Source organism: Dryobates pubescens, chromosome 26 (assembly GCF_014839835.1).
Source record: "Dryobates pubescens isolate bDryPub1 chromosome 26, bDryPub1.pri, whole genome shotgun sequence".
In the NCBI taxonomy this organism is placed as follows: domain Eukaryota; kingdom Metazoa; phylum Chordata; class Aves; order Piciformes; family Picidae; genus Dryobates; species Dryobates pubescens.
Window position 1 is genome coordinate 5,915,773 of NC_071637.1, and position 16,678 is coordinate 5,932,450.

A 16,678-nucleotide genomic window follows, 5' to 3' on the forward strand; every position below is an offset into this window, starting at 1 on the left:
ACACTGGAAGAAAAATCTTGCTGGCTGATCCTTTTTTAAAGCAGAAAGCTCTTATTTGCAACACACCATTGCTGTCCTTATTAGTCAACACAAAGCTGCCCAGATTGCATCCTCCACAGCATCGCTCTTTGTCTGGATGCAGGGTAGTTTTAAAGCATGTAACACAGTGTAATCTCCTGGATGCAGTGCAGTTGTACAGCACCTAGCACAATGGAATCTCTGCATGCCTACCACGGCTTCTGTCGTTCAGCCCAATACAGCAGTGCAGAGTAAGAGGTCAGCCACACACTTGAGTCTCAGCAGGACAGATGTGCACACCATGCTCAGCTCCTTTTAAAATGCTCGAAATCAAACTGAATCAGGCCACTTGTGCTAATACAGGTTCTGCAGGTGTGTGACTCAGCCCAGCTCAGTTTCTCTGTGCAAAGCCGGCATACGGCTTGTGAGGCCCCAAGGCCCCTCTGGAGGGAAGACAACCCAGGTGGAGTCACCCAGCCTGGCCACCATCATCCACGTTTCCACATGCTGCAGCCCTGTCTCGCGTTGACCAGGATGCCGTAAGCGTTGCCATCACCAGTTCCCGGGCGCCGGGGCTGCTCAGCTACCGTGAGCAGACGTGCCACCCATGTTCATAGATAAAACCTGCCGAGGGTCGGGGCACAGGCCTGCCAGGCCCGGCTAGGCGCAAAGGCGGCCCCGAGGAAACCCTGCAGCCCATTCCTTTAATAGACGCTGCGGGGTCTCGCACGGTGATCACGGTGTGACTGTGCTGGGGGATCGAGGGGACCCAGGGGAGACCCGGAAAGGGGCCAGCACACCAATGGTACAGCCCGCTCAAGCGCCGCCATGCTCCCCTCAGCGGAGTAGGCAGGCCTTGGTATGCAAATTAAGCCGGTAGGGCGGGCATAGTGCATGCGCAATGCGGCGCACGGGTCCTTACACAATGCCCCGGGTGCCTTCAGTGGCGGAGCTTAGTATGTAAATGAGGGCCGACTTCTCCGTGCTATTTGGTAAACGGGGAGGAAAAGGCGGGACCGGATATGTAAAAGACGAGTCGGCGCAGAGCGGCACGATTGGGATGCAAGTTCGCCTGCGGCCGTTGCCCAAGTCCCGCCCCAGCGCTCCGCCTGGCGTCGCCGTGGCCACGCCCCGGCAGTAAAAGGCGTGGCGCCTGCGCAGTTGTCCGAAAGCGGGACTTAGTCTGTTACGCAACTGCGCTGCAGCCAGAGGCTGCGCTCTCTGTCGCGTCCAGGCTCGGCGCGTCCGCGGCGGCGCGTCTCGGCTCGGCTTTCCTCAGCTCTTCTCTCCTGCTTCGCTCCGTTAGGCTTCCCGCAGCCTCCGGTATGAGCGGGGATCAACTGCACAACGATTCCCAGGTGAGTGTCCGTTCATCTCCCTCGGGAAACCCTCTCCCGGGGGACCCGGGTCCCTCGCCACTGAGGCCGCAGAGTTCTCGCTTCCCCTCAGTCCCGTGGGTGCTCGGCTGATTCCTCCCCCCCCCCCCCCCCCCCCCCCCCCCCCATTACCCTTAGTGAGGGGAGAGGTGCGATGCTGCTGCTCCCTATCTGTCCCCGCTCGGGGTAACCACCGCGTGTGGGGAGAGCCCTGTCAACCCGGCCTGCCTCCCCGCGTCGTCGTTCTGGGGAGCCCCCATCACCAAGCCGCGCACTCCGGGACCCGTTTCTGCCCAGATCGGGGGCAGTGGGGCTGAGTGCGCGCGTGTGTGACTGCCTTCCTGCCTGGGAGAAGGGGAGGGGGACGGCTGGTCGCCTTCCCCTGGCTCGCTCCCCTTTTGAGGTGGGGGTGTCATGCCGGGAGCTGTGGGGATGCCGGGGGACCGTTCCTCCTACACCCCGCACCCCCTCTGTGGAGGGCACCTTCTGCATCGCGCCGGTCATTTTTCATTTGGTATTTAATTTCTCTGGAAATGTGACGGAAGGAAGAGGGGAAGGGAAATCCAGCACCCCTCGACAATAGAAAAATAAAATAAAATAAAAAACAGAATAAATGCCCGTCGGGACGGCGTTGCTGACGGTCTCTCCCTGTCTCCTCTCCCCACAGATCGAGGCGGATTTCCGAGCGAACGGTGAGTGTGGCCCCGGCGCGCCCCTCGCCTCGCCGCCGCGCCGGCCGCGCACAGACATGGCGTCCCAGAGACTAAGTCCCGGCTCCTCGCTCACCGGCCCCATTGTTCCCATCGAGCTGCCAAAAGCGGCCCTTTCCCGGGGGCCTCGCCCCTCCCCGACCCCCGCCTCCACTAGTGGGGGCACCGGAGGCCCCCGATCCGAGCTCATCGGCTCTCCTGGGGTCCCCTTTGGGCCCCGATTCCTCCCTGGAAAGTCGCCTTGTCGACGGTCGGGACTTAGTCTCTGCGCCATTTTCTTTTTCTCCTCTCTTCTGTGTGGCTTTCTCTCCTTCTCCTCCTCCCAGAGCTGCCGGAGGAGCCTTCTGCAGAGGCACCGGGCAGCGATCCCCGGCCACAAACCTATTCTTAACGGACAGAAAAGCAAAGTTTTTAGCTAAAATAAATCCCCAAGCATTTTTTTTTTCCTGTTACCTTTTTTTTTTTTTTTTTTTTTTAAATTGCAGCTTCCCTCCCCACCCCCCACCACTGCTCCCCGTCTCTGTTCCTTTCAGGGAATTACTCCCTTCCCCTAAAATGAAAGGTGATTGCAACATGTTGCTCTTTAAAAGAATCTGCTGCATCCATTTTAAGATCGGGCTTCTTTCTTTCCTTGCTATTTCATTGATGTAACTTTACCTTGCTGGGTAGGGCTTTTAAATTAAAATACCCTACCCACACGTTTTAGAAAAAGACTAAAAACACAGCAGTGTAGACAATTCCAGAAGGGCAGACAGCATCACTTCAGAAAGTTTGTGAGCTATGTGTTCATTTTGTTCAGAAGCATAATAGGAGTGCTGTAATTTTATGCATTTGTATATATTTATGTGTGAACGTATAAACTTTTATGCCTTTATATATTAGTATTTATATATACACACATAAAATGTTACCTTTTCTAATTGCCTGATGGCTGCTAACTTTTTCTGATAGTTTATTCATTTTTCTAGGAAGTAAGCTAATTGCAGCCTCCCCCCCCCCCCCAAGTTGGTAGGTGTCAAATGCTTAAGCAGGGTGGAGGGGAGTTGGTGACATGCAGTCTGCCTTTGTAGTCTATGTGTTACTGTCACTGTTTGGGAATTGTAAGGACCTCTGAGCTGTCCTCTGACTGGTGAGATGGGAAAGGACCAAAGAGTGGTTGAAGATATCTGTTTGGCTTCTAGTTATACTGATTTTTAACATGCTCCTTCTGGATGTCCATGTGCCTGGCTGCTTTGTAGGCTACCGTGTGTAAATATTTACAAGTCTACGTTTGGGTGCACCTTTGTTTCTGTCAGCCCATTGGAATGTGATTGTGTGTGTGCAGCAGGGGCATGCCATAGAGAATATGCAGGATTTGAACTTTTATTTCCATTCTGAATCTATAGTAGGGCTCTGAATTCTTAGCAGAGAAAGGGGTGCAGTGGATTTTCCAGGAAGTGTAGGAGTAACACTTGAAGCAACTTAAATATAAGCATGTATTGGAATATTTGTAGTCTTGTGCTGGGAAATATTTGCCTGAACATCATCTTTATTTAGGGAAAAGTACTCCCTGGTAAACTTAAGCTATGTGCTGGTTTACATAGGGAGAATGATGCTTCCAGAGGACCTCTTGGAGGCAATTTTCTCCTCTATTGTGAACTTGTGTGGTTTTATTCTTCTAAGGCTTTTAGACATACAGCACTTAAAACTCCTCCAGTTTTTATTTCTACCATGTGTTGGAGGAATTCAGTACAGAAATTCAAAGTATGACACCTTGATGGAAAAACTGAATTCCTGGTAACTGAAGCATACCCAAAAGATTCATGCCAGTGTAGGTACCAGCACTCTTCTCCTCTTTAATTATTTCATGGCAGTCATGTAACATCATTGTGACTGGTCAGAATCCTTTTCAGAGCTGAAAGGTGCATGTAACCCTGTTAGTCTGGTAAAGGGAATAATGCTGAGTAGATGCTGTCCTCTCTGACCTTGCGACCACGACTGATCTTCCTGAAAACCTGTCACCTCTGCTTGCTCCATGTCTTGTTCCCTCGACGCAGGAGTTCTTTGAGCTTCTGTGTTGGGAACCGTCACACGTGGATCTGAGAAGAGTGGTTCTCATTTAGGCATAGTCATGAGGCACTAGCTCTCATATTCTTGTTTTGATCCTGTTTAGTAGCAAAGGTCAGGAATGGGTGGTAGGAATCTCAAGTACTTCTTGGGGTTTTTTGTCCAGGAGTTTCAAATTGGTTTGGACTTTGATTATTGGTAGGCAGTGTTCAGCAGTAGAGCCAAAGTCTCCTTTTAAGAGGAAGCTCTACATTTGGGGGAAGGGAAGTTTCTCTGGAAGCTGATACTGACTCATTCTGGATGTTGAATGTACCGGCCATAAACATTTCTGTTAATAAAGAATGTTTGGGGTGTCTTCTGGATAATGTGTCAGTAATAGAGCAGCCACAGCACTTTGGAGCTTCCTGTTGTTATTGATATTCATATCTGGGTCAATGGACATCCTACCTCAGGTGGTGATCACACAAGTTGTTGCAGAAGTGAAGTGGATGGGGGTGGATCTGCTGATCCATTGCAGGTCACCAAGGAGCACCCTGGTTGTAGCTGAGAACTTGGATCTGATTACGTGTCCATTTCATTGATAGCAGGGTAGTGTTAGGTATGAGAGAGGATGCCAGCAGAAAATACGTGTTCCTGGCTATTTCTTGTCATTAAATAGCCAGATCACTCAAAGTAAGAGTGTCCTGGGCAAATTCCAACTTGGGTAATTGCATTCTGTCTCAATATCCAGATTCTTCCTGCTGTTTGATTTGGCCATAGGGGGTGGTTTTTTCCACCTTAACTGTATTTTTAGTATCAGTACACACAGCAAAGAATTTTCCATGTTCAGTCCTAAAACTGCCTGTTTGCAAACCATCCCGAGAAGAATATTGTGCTGAAACAACAAGTCTTTTTTCACAGGTGATGTTCTTGCAGCCTTCAGCTTTGTAGAAGGGATATGATAGTCTTAACCTGTCATTGCCAAGCACAGTTTGGTCATTGAAAATGACGCTTTCTTCACAGATGTGTGTGCTGGCTCACAACTATGTACTTGGGGAGAGAATCATTTGGATATTTTTTCCCTATTTAAAACTGCACATCACTTCAGATGCAAAATCTGTTTGGATTCTATTGAGATTCACCTTTCAGAGCTTTGTTATTAAGGTTAATTGTAACAACCTCTTACTACTGAGGGCAATGTTGAGACTCAAAGCAGTTTATCTTGTCTTTTAGTTCTCTCACTGTTTGCAGAGTGCAGTAGATAAAAGTTACTTCTGTTTGCAAAATAATGAAATTGTATTCCAAACTGCTAAATTCTATTTACTGCTGTTAGTGTCTTGGCTGTTCACAGGGCTGTGATCAGAACTGGTCTGTATAGGTCTAAATAGGGTTGTTTTTGACTTTACTCATACTGTTAAGGTGCAATTCAAGGCTGATGACACTGTGGTAACCATTCCATTATATTAACAGAAGTGTGAATTTGATTGGCCAGTGTCATGGAGCTGGCTTCTGGAGGTCAAACACACTTGAAGGAGGGGTTTGCTTTAACTGAACTTTTTGGGAGGAAAAATTAAGCCCTTGCTGCTGCAGCATCTTATCAGAAACTGGCAGGTTTTTTTATGTTGGCCTGAGCACTCGTGTGGCACCTCTGTATGCATCGGGTGAAGATATGAAGGGGAATGGGCAAGAGTGCAGAGCAAATGCCCTGCAAGTTAAGGAATCGCAGCACACTTTGTGTTTCATTTTAAATTCGTGTTTCATGTGTGATTGAGCTGCCTGCCTAGAAGATGGGGGTGAAGTAAATGCTGACAAACTGAAAAGTAACACAGCTTTCCTGAAGATTTTTCAGTGGCTGAGAAACAGTCTGTTGGAGACCAGATCTGTTCTTTCATGGCGCTGCTTGTTGCTTCCTTCTGGGTGGGTGAGAGTTTCTGGAAACAGCGCAGAAGGCCCTGTGTACCTTATTTCTGTCATTAGTGCCACAGCGCTGGACAACCTCTGTGAAGTTAGGGAGATGGAAGGTGAACTCTTGTGCTCTGTCTGGGTCTTGTACACAGCTTGTCTTTTAAGTTCCCTTGGAGCACGTCATCAGCGCCTTTAAATGTCAAATGTTTGGCAAGGGATCCAAACTACAAAAGGTGGTTAATGGTATTTAGATGCAGATAGATATCTCCACTGAAAATTTCCTTTCCCTTTTTTGTGATACATGGAAATGTGAATCGTGAAGAATGTCATTTGTTCCTTCAAACGCAAGCCTGGAGTCACTTCCCCTTCCAGACTGTGGTGCTGGGTGATGAGCCTGCATTGTGAGAAGTGCTGCCCACAGTCTTAGAACAATGCTTGGGCTAGTTTTAAGTCTGAAACCACTTAGTGTTTTTTTCATTTTAGAAGTACCAAGACGCCAATTGCTGCAAAATTTCTTGATTTAGTTTCCACATTGATTTTCAATATGCTCAGAGCAATCTATTGCAGGCCTTGGAGAGCAGAACCCTGTGGCTTTACTATAGAAGCCTTCAGGTTGTTAAGAGTGGGGGTCCTCTGGTCACTTACTACGCTTCCCAGAAACGTAAACAAATCTATTGGTGGCAAACGGCTCTTAAATACCATGTGTTACAGAAGTTTGCATCTCTTTTCCCAGCAGTACCCTCAGAAGGGCTTTACCAAAGACCTTGAGGTCTAGTTGTGTTAATTGTTCTGACACATGCAGCATTCAGGTTGAAACTTAATGGGTGTCTTATGTTGAACGCATTTCTGTTCATTGCAGCCAACTTCTGTTTTTGTTAAAACTCAGCAGATCTACTTCAATGTGCTGGAAGATGTGTTTTGGGGGTTAATGGCCTGTGTGCTTCCTCCTCCTGACAGATTTCCTTACGATGTTTTTCCTTTTACTACAGCATTAAGCACTATCTGTTATTGGCGTGTTATCAGGGTTGGTTGTTTGCTTTGTAAAACATGAAATGTTTGTAACCAGGGGACCAACGTGAAAGTGCAGGTGTTGGCTTGGGTAGGGTATTTTTTTTTTTCACATGTCTTCACATAAATTAGGCACACAGCTCATAAATGTGATCGAATACAAATCCACGTTTAATTTCATTTACAACTGCGACTTCAGAGATTTGTTAGATAGTTCATTGGATTCCAGCCTCCTGAGTTGCCCAGTCAGCAGAAACTGCAATAATAAGTAATTATAGCAAGTACTTAACATCTCATTGACTCAAATTCCTCTGTTAATGATTTCACTGGATTCCTGTTAAAGTAATACCTGCTGAAATAGCACAAGCCACTGCCCTGTTCCAGAGAGGCTCCCGGTCAGGTTCTTCCTGGTGTTGTAAATTGCTCTAGTTGTGCTAAAATCAGTGGAGCTCTGATGTTGTCTCTGCTGCTTTGTTATTGGACTGTAGGGATGGTTTTTAATGATGCACTGACTGAGTAAAGGCCAATTTCATGTAAAAAAATGGTGTAGATTGTTTTTCTGTAGCTTTTCAGGATGGGGCAGTTTTGAGTCTGCTTGAGGTGGCTGTGTTAATGTATTTCACATATCCTTGTAAGATATGCAGTCATTCAAAAGTATTTATTGGCTTATTAAATTGAATTGTGTTTTCAGCTACTAGTTTTACAGAAACTGCCCCAAGTTTTATGGAAAACCTCACATGGGAACAAAATGCTCTTTAGTGTTCTGCTCCTGCCTGAAGCTTTGAAGGACTGTCTCTTAGGTCTCCAGTCGTAGCAACGGGTGTTCATCACCTTGCTTTTCTCTCGCCTGAGGCAGCAGCAGCATATGACAGATATGTAGATGTGGTGCTGAGGGACGTGATTGAGTGATGGAGATGACAGTGTTAGGTTAATGGTTGGACTCAATTTTTGAGGTCTTTTACAACCTTTGTGGATCTGTGTGCTCAGGCATACCTTCTCCCTGCATGACTCTGTTCTGAGCTGTTTCGCTCTGTCAGCGTTTAAATGCGAATCATCAGGAGATTTCAAAATGCTTCCTCCTGTTGAGAGAACCAGCAGAAGGGTAGGGACTGGTGGTTGTTTCAGCAGCGAGTTTGCTGCTGGAACTCCTGAAAGGACTGCTAGAAAATCAGTTTTTGAAACCCATTTCTTGGCTACCGTAGGATTATACCTTTTAAACAGCATTCCCAGTTGCCCTTACTGTCTGCTGTAGGATGCTCCTACTGCAGTGTGCCCTCGGTGACTTCCACTGTGTCACTGGCTGAACACTGGAATGAAGTGCTGTTCTGGGCAGAGCAGAGAGCCTTTTCTGCTGCAGGCTCCAGCTCTTCAGTAAGTAGTTCAGTCAAACCAGTTGTAGTAGTGGTTTCCCTGTGTGGATGAGACTACAGTATTTTTAGCAGAGCATTTGTTCAAAATGTCCTAGCTGACATAAATACCAAATAGTTCCTGTGGATTTAATCAGATTTATAGTTAGAAATATTTTCATCTCAAATGCTTGCTTTTTAAACTACTGATCATGAAGAGTGAACTGCAGTAGTATCTTCTGGTGTCACAGTAGGAGTTAAAGCATTAGGAAGGTGATGTGAAAAGAGTTAATTCTGTGCTCTTATGACCTACAAGGTATGAAGAGCAGTAGACAGTTGCTGCTGGCTTTAGGCACCTGAGCATACATGCATATTTGCAAGTTGAAATTTGGTTTCTAAATTTGATTTCTGTATCTACTCAGCTGATGAAGAAGTGAGAGCTTCAGACTTGAGAATGGAGGTGGAGAGTAGGGAGCTGCGGTCAGACTTCCTGAAACTTGTGCTTTTGTAACACCTGCTTCATATAAATGGTTCTTGCACTACTTTGAGCTAAAAGTAGGATTTTGTTAAACCTCATTCTGTCTGTAGGAGTGGTGATGTGAAGTACAAAGTTTTGTGACAGTCTTTAAAATAAACAATATTCTTGGGAGAGCCTCCAGCACAGCTGGTGAAGATCAGACTTGAGGCTTTTGGAGAAGTGAGAGAACCTGGCAATTATTTCCCTATTAATAGCTGATGATGGAGATGGAGTCCTGTGATGAGGAATGATGAGTAGAATAGGGACAGTGATTCAAATAGGAATTGCCTCACAAATGTACTAGAGTGTTACCATAAAGTTCTGGTGATGTTTTCTATGGTTTCAAGGCCTGCTTGTCCACTAGAATAACGTAGCTGTGCCTGAAAAAGATGATGTGGTTGAACAGCTCTGGTGAATACTGCATTTGATGCTGTTCCTTCACCCTGGGGAAGATTCCTTTGTTCACTGCTGTTACTTAAATCTCCACAGCTTCACTTGAAGATGGTTGCAGTGGTAGCCCACTTTAGGTCATTAACTTGTACTGACAGCTGCTATGTGTTTTGAAACCGGCAGTTCCCAGCATGAAGGAGTCACAAGGACAGACAGCATTGAGCGTGCTTCACTCCTGTCTTGGAAAGCTTTGGAGGCGGGGGCTGGAAAATGTCTGAAATGCAGATCTTGATGGGATGGGGGCAGTGCAAGCTCAAATATAGGAGGCACAGCAGGGAAGTTAGTGTAGGTGCTTGTCATTCCGCCTCAGCAGACAATACCTCATCAAGAAAAACAACCCATGTCTCCACCTAAAGTACTTAAATCCCTTTTATAGTTAGGAGATGGTAACTTCTAAAATTGGGATGATTGGAGGGCAAAGAGGGATAGCATCAAGCAGTTGGGAAATTGTTTTATTAGAAGGCTCCTGTCAGTGTTAGAGCCAGAAGTTGCTTCCCACAGAGCTTCTGATCTGTAGATCTTCATGGATTCCTTATCAGTATTTTTGACGACGAATGTATTTGTTCATGATCACAAGCTTTGTGCAGTTGTGAGCTGTGTGGGTGTGCATGTATGTATTTTTATCTTGCACCTTCGTCAGAGCAGTGGATTTTAGGGAGCGTTGTAAAGACAATGGCTTCCTTCTCTAGCAGTATTGCAGAGTGCTGAGCTTCGTGGTGCCCACTAAAAGATGATTTGCTCCTTCACAATTCTGCCCAGCGTAGATGGCTGTGTGTTAAAGACCAGTGGATACTCGTGGAATTCAGTGCTGCAGCAGAGTGATTCTGCAGCTGGCTGTATCTTTCCATGACTGAAGAGAGATTGATTTCTGCCTCGGGAAAGCTTGGAGTGTACTTGTAGCTTCACTGAAATGTTTTGATCAGCCCATGTAACCCATCTTTGACTAGGTCATGTCTGTGTCCCTTAAAGACGTGCCGGTGGTCAGGGTGTACTAGCTAAATGCCCGTTAATGGCTCCTCAGCTGCAGCACACAGCTGACAGTCTGTTACAGGCACATGGTATTTAGCAGCTAGTACAACTTTATCTGGGGAGAAACCTGTTAGATTTTCAATGAAGACATAGTTCTGAGGCTTCAAAATGTCTCTTTTTCTCCTGTAATGCTATTTTCCAATTATTTGCTCGAAATAAGACCCTGGTGACTTTTACCACTTCCTGCTCATTTTGAAATCCCAGTCGTCGATGAGCAGTCTTACTAATTTTTGCAGCAAGCATCTGGGAGTTCACTAGTAGAGCATTTTGCTGTGCTAGGGAATAAATGTTAGGAACAAATGAAATGTGAGGTGTCATGTTCATCATGGATAAGACTGCATACAGCTTGTCCTGTCTGAAGCCCTCTGCATGAGCACTGTTTGTCTGGCAGCTCTGGAATGAGTTTTACCAAATGCACTGTAATTCCTGAAGCGTTGGGCTCACTCCACTACTCAGTGTACACAGCATGGCATTGGAAGCTGTCTTGTTTCCATCCAAATGCCTCGTTAGCTTGGTGCAGCTAAGAGATGTGCAGCAGTGGCTGCATAGAGTGATTCTAAGAATTTCATAGACCTTTTTAGACATTGACCAGAGATGTAACTTTGTGGTAAAAAAAAGTCACAAAAATAATGAATAGGAACAGAGCAATACCCAAGCACAAATAGAGTTTTCATTTTTCCTGGCATTTGTCACTTACTCTGATCTATTGCCTAACACTGCTTCTGACACATGAGAATATGAACTTGCGGAGTGCAGTCCAGAACATTTTTTTCCCCTTCTTTTATTTGTGACTTCTGTGCACCTTTCCAATTTGAACAGTGAATTGGTAGTTTTTCCTTTGCATGTAGCATGGAATAGATGACCTGTGTTACAGGGCCAGAGCAATGTACTTTAGTTGACCTTTTTATTGATGCCAATGTATTACTGCTCAAAGCTTGGATTCCAGTATTTGAACAAGGGCCAGGCTTGTCAAAACAGCTGCTGATCTTCCTCGGAAGCAGCAGTGTCTTGGTTTGGAGAGGTGGCCTAAAAAGGTCTTTTAGGGGAGAGGCTGAGGGGAAGGTGGGCTCTCACCTTCTGTAGGTTTTTTTGCCTTTGAAGTATAGTAAGCATTTGTGGCAGGTTTTTAAGTAGCTGGAGATAGAATTGAGGAATATGTAGTGGTCTTCTAACTGCAATGCAGAGATTTCTGGAGTTAGGGTAGCAAAATTAAGAGGCTTCTATTTTCGCGGTAAGAGTTTGGACGTGTAAAGCACTGGTGGTTGGCAGAGGACACCCTGCTATATAGCTCCTGACATAAGATGGTTTGGAGACCTGATAACCAGGTAGGCCTGTCTTCCTTCATCTGCTCTGTGGTGGATGGAGTCCTTTCTGTCCTTAGGGAGATTAGTAGCTAAGTGAGATGGCAATTATTTTGTGTGATGCTGTTTTTCCAGCTATCGGCACAGTCTGTATTGCCCTGGTCAGGCTGTGTGGAGATGAAGGGTTGAATGTGAAGAAAGATTCTTTGAAGCTGAGGACAGGAAGCACTGGGGAGGAACATTCTGTTACACACAGACACTATGCTGGGGATTAAGGTCCTTTGTGCTGTACAGTGTTATCCTGTCCTGAGGCCATATTGTTTAAATGGGCAACACAGTGGGGACAAGAGGCAGTACTATGCTCCCCTTAGAGGTGCAAGATCAAGAGCAGAGTGGGAGTGATTTCTTTCAGCACAGAAATAGATACAAAGCTGTCTGGCTAGGACTAAGATTCAATTCTAATCTGGACATTTGTTTTAGATTTTTAATTCTTTTGTCAGCTGAAGACTGAGGTGATTAGCAAAGGGCAGTGCAAAAAAAGAGGTGGCTTCTGCAGTTTTAGCATATGCTACCTGTTTTTCTTAAATGCACAACTCCTCTCCAAAGCTGGAGTATGTATTTTCTTTTCTGTGGTACTAAATACTAAAATGTGTGCTGTAGTGAAATGCACAGTCAGGAGATATGTGGTTTCCTGGTCTGTGTGCAAGGATCTGGCACCAAGTGCTTTACAGGGTAGTCTCTTGTACCATGCATGCCACCTTGCTCTGAGTGTCTCCTGACTGTGCCTTGAGCAATAGGAATAGCATATTATGTCTGTGCCAGTTTGTGAATACTAGCAGTGTGTGAGTAAGATCCATTATTGGAGAGATAAACAGCTGGGATGGGCAGGTACCAGTTTTGACTTGCCCCAGAAGGTACACTTACAAGTTAGACCAGCACTTGCCGTTTTAATCTAAGCCAGTTTGGGAAACTGGAAGCAGGAGCTCCTTGGAAATCCATGTGAGGGTATGATTCATTGCAACACAAGCAGCTTCTACAAAATGGAGGGATGGAGTAGTCCTAGTGACGTACTCTGAGGTTTGTATTCTGGATTTAATGACCACCAGATGGGGAATAAAAGGCTGCCTGCTCTTCCGAGGAGCGAGAGCGTCATTGAGGCTGTTAAAATGAGCTCCATTTGATGCAGTGCTGCTTGTGCACCGGAGACCCCTTTGTGTGTAAGTCATCGTTACGGGTGTTACACCTTGACACTTAGTTTTTAGCTTTGGTTTTGACTGAAGATTAGGCTCCTTCTCTTTGGCAACAGTGCACCTCAGGGATAAAGAGCAAAAAGACTTGAGTCCTTTCTAGCAGTAGACAAAATAAGGTACAAGTTGTGTTCCAGCACACAAATGTAGATCACCAGATCCAGAGGCAGCAGGCTCATGTGAACACAACTGCAGTGCAAGAGATGAACTCTTAATAACAGTGACCTTGATTCACGTCTTCATTGACTTGCCCAATCCTGTAGTAGGTGTCAACTTGATCCATCTTTTTTAGAAATCACTGGTACAGAGCAGAGTCAGGATATCAGTGCTGTTACCTCTGATATTTCCAAGTTGTCACATCGGAGTGAGTAGGTGTTGGGGTTGCTTGGTCTGGCTCCAGTGGACTGGAACATCTCTCTGGCTCTCTAAAATAGCTTTGGAGATGAATGTGGATAACAAGCATTTTTCAAGAGCCATTTTCACTTTGCTTTCTTATGTCCTCCTGTGTTCTTCCTACTGCAAACCCAGGGAGCCTCTCAGAGAAGCTGGCATCTTGTCTGAGTCATAATATCATAGCTGTGTATGTCACCTGCACTTCATTAGGGAGCCAGAAGCAAGCTGTCCTTGAAATACCTGTTTTTATGAGTAGATACAGTCTTCTAATTTAAAATATGCTGCTCTCTGGAGTTTAGTAGCTGTCATAAACAATGTTTTTCTTTTATCATCAAGTAGGCTTATTCAGCATCACTTGCATCTAAAGGAAGCTTCTTTCTGGGCTGCAGACTGTTCTCGTCATCTACATACAAGGAGGGAAGCGTGGTGTGGCAATTGATGCTCTGTACATGGCTTCTTTGATTGTCAGCATGTGGTCTGGGGGGAACCCAGCACTGGGTAGTTTTGTTTGCCCCAGTCCCTAGCTTGTCTGGCAGTGAATGGAGCTGGCCATAAACTGCATATTCTGTTAATTTACTTCTTAAACTGAATCTTAGAAGCACTTGACTGGATGAGTCCCTCAGTTTCCTGTTTCATAAATTAAGGTGTGAAGCTGTCATTCTTTGAGCATTGCCTCTGTGTCTAACAGGTTTGCCCCTTCCCTCCATCCCAGCTCAGTTGTTGAGACTCTTGTCCATAATCTTTGCTTTCCAGTTTCACTATCCATCACTGTCAATGTGTGGCAAGAGAAAGTGAAGTTATTGTGGAACTGTAGCCTGAGTTGAAATGTTCTGTCTTGCCCTGTGTTCTCGAGCAGGTCTCTCACAGCAGTCATCCAGGGCAACGTTTGCCCCTTTCAGAAATATGATAGATTTTTTCCTCAAAGTCACTGGTGTTGCCTTTGCACACCAGCTGAATTTGTTCTGTGTGCATTTGAGCAGACAGGTTATATTTGGTGCTGACAGCAGGGATGGCTGGTTCAGGAAGGGGTTGGATCTCCTAGAAACTAATCTGTGCTTGGGCTTTGCCATCACCTATTGGTAGTGCTTGGTTGGAATGAGAAACCATGCTAATGCCCTGGCTGCGTTTCCAAAGGATCCGGAGCTTTAGCAAGTCCTCGTCAACTTCAGTTCAAGTGTGTGTTTCTAAACAGATTCCTTTATAGAGGATGGAGCTGTGGAGCATTGTTTTGTGAAGTCAGTCCCCTGTAGCTGTATTTCACAAGAACATGAAACAGTGTTCAAAACAGATGTGAGCCTCATTATTAACAGCAGAATTTGTTTTTAATTTAAGTTCTTTTTTTTCCCCCCTCTCTTCTGGTGAATACCCCACCCAGGCACGGGAGCCTTATGCTCAGACTCTTATCCAGACTAAGAAGCCATAAAGGCCAAAGGGAACTTGTTGGTGTGGTAGTTGCAGGAGTCCTCTTTGCATAATATTAGTGTGTTTGTGTTTTGGGAGGAACATTAAGCAGGGGAAAGGAAGACTTCACAGTTTCATTTTTATTGAAGTCCTCTACTGACTTGCACATGGCAAATATTTACTTTGAGTGGAGCTGAAATAAAAATGCTATTTGATTTTCTTCAAAGGTGAGTTTTTGTACTGTGTTTTTGTGTGTATGAACAGTTTAATCTCAGCAGAGCTCTGGAATCAGCCTTTGGCAATGAGCTCCAGAGGAGAACTGAGGCAAAGCAGCTCTCACTTTGTTTTTTCCCCATACTGGGGAGGAAAAAAAAAAAAAGTATTTAAAAAAACGTGAAGTGCATGGACTACAAAGAAGTCTAATGGTGATTTTTATCATAGGTACTCCAGAGACTGGGAAGGTAAGTTTTCTGCTTTGCTTTCAGTTCAGATGAGACCTCATGTTCAGAAGGGCTTTCTGCTAAGCTTCCACAAAGTGTTTGGGTGCTTTTAAAAAATGAATGTAGATTTCTCATAGCTCTCTTATTTCCATGTTCTGAAGTCAGTGTCATTTGGTCACAAAGTGTCTGATGCTTGCTCAGTTCATCTTCCCACAAGCTATTTCTTCAGTCTGAGAAGGCAGTTTGTTCTGTCTCCTCCCCATCACAGCCAGTGATCCTAGCAGTTTACTGTAGGCTGTGGTTAGTACTTTGCTAACTGCAGGAATGTGACTGCCTAAATCCTCTGATACAAATGGGTTTATTTACATACAGAACTAAATTCAGGTCAAAACACTTGAGGAGGTTGGTGCTCCAAGTAGGCACCAGAACAACAGAAGCAGGTTGTCAAAAGTCTTTGTACACCAGGAGTCAAATGATGTTTCCTCCCTGTTGGTCACTGAAGTTTACCCTTGCACTTAATCAAATCAGAGTTATTCTTGTCTGTCAGATGTGCCTGGGGTTCATACAGCAACTTCTAATGCACCCCTTGATGGAACAAGTGCTGGACTTGACACTTAACTGCACACTTATCACTGCAGCGGAATTAGATTGTTGAGAAAATGGGATGCTTGATCTTAGCAGAATGTCTGCTTGTTCTACTTGTCTGTGCTCACTGCTTTCACTTAAAAAAATAAATGCAATTTCATATCAGGGTAGCTTCTTTGTGTAAAGTGCTGCAGCCAAGATTCCAGTACTTGTTACAGTGACTATAGCAGCAGAAAGGGTCTTGGTTATATTGTGATCACAATTACTTTAAAGTCTTTTATGAAAACCTGTGTTGAAATGTTTGTTTTTCTGTAGTAGTCAGAGACTACTGAACGATTTCACCTCTTAGAGATGCAAACAAATGTCTGAGGAAACCAGGTTGAACTTATATAATCTTCTGGAGTATTTAGTATTCCAGCACTAGAAGAGAAATGTGGTTGTTACAAGCTGTTCCCTAACTTTCAATTTTGTGATACTCCTTCCTCCAGGAGTATCTTGATCTGTCCATGCAGCTTCTTAGGTTTGGGAATGGCATGTCCTGTCATTTGCTGATTTTTCAGAAGAGGTTATGCACATTCATTCTTTTTATGGCATTAGGGCTACTCATCACATAGTTTTCCCATTTAAAGGCTTTACTTAGTACCAGCACTATGCACTGGTGAAAGCTTAATGCTCTAGTGCTGGTGGCTTTTTACCTCTGATAATATCAGGTAAAGCTGAGCACAGGTTGCAGTTGTGATCTCAGGAAAAAAAGAGGGAGTGTTTTTTTCTGGTCTGCTAGGGACTGGAGTACAGGTAGTAAGATAAATGCTATTGAGAAAAGATATCTGTGCTCAAAAATAAATTGGTGCATTTTAGAGCTTGCAAAACATCATCATTGAAATAGTACAAAGAAGGGTTAAAAGCATTCAGGAGCTTGTGGTTTCA

General features: G+C 45.0%; 1 protein-coding gene across 1 annotated transcript in view; it reads left to right on the forward strand.

The window, feature by feature from the left end:
* Nucleotides 1–1,197: 1,197 nt before the first annotated feature.
* TOP1 (DNA topoisomerase I) overlaps nucleotides 1,198–16,678 on the forward strand; it is a 66,459-nt gene continuing 50,978 nt past the window's right edge. The window contains exons 1-2 of the mRNA XM_009908652.2: nucleotides 1,198–1,376; nucleotides 2,062–2,086. Coding sequence (XP_009906954.1) covers nucleotides 1,344–1,376; nucleotides 2,062–2,086 — 58 coding nt within the window. The 5' untranslated portion in view covers nucleotides 1,198–1,343. The remainder of the gene's footprint in view (nucleotides 1,377–2,061; nucleotides 2,087–16,678) is intronic.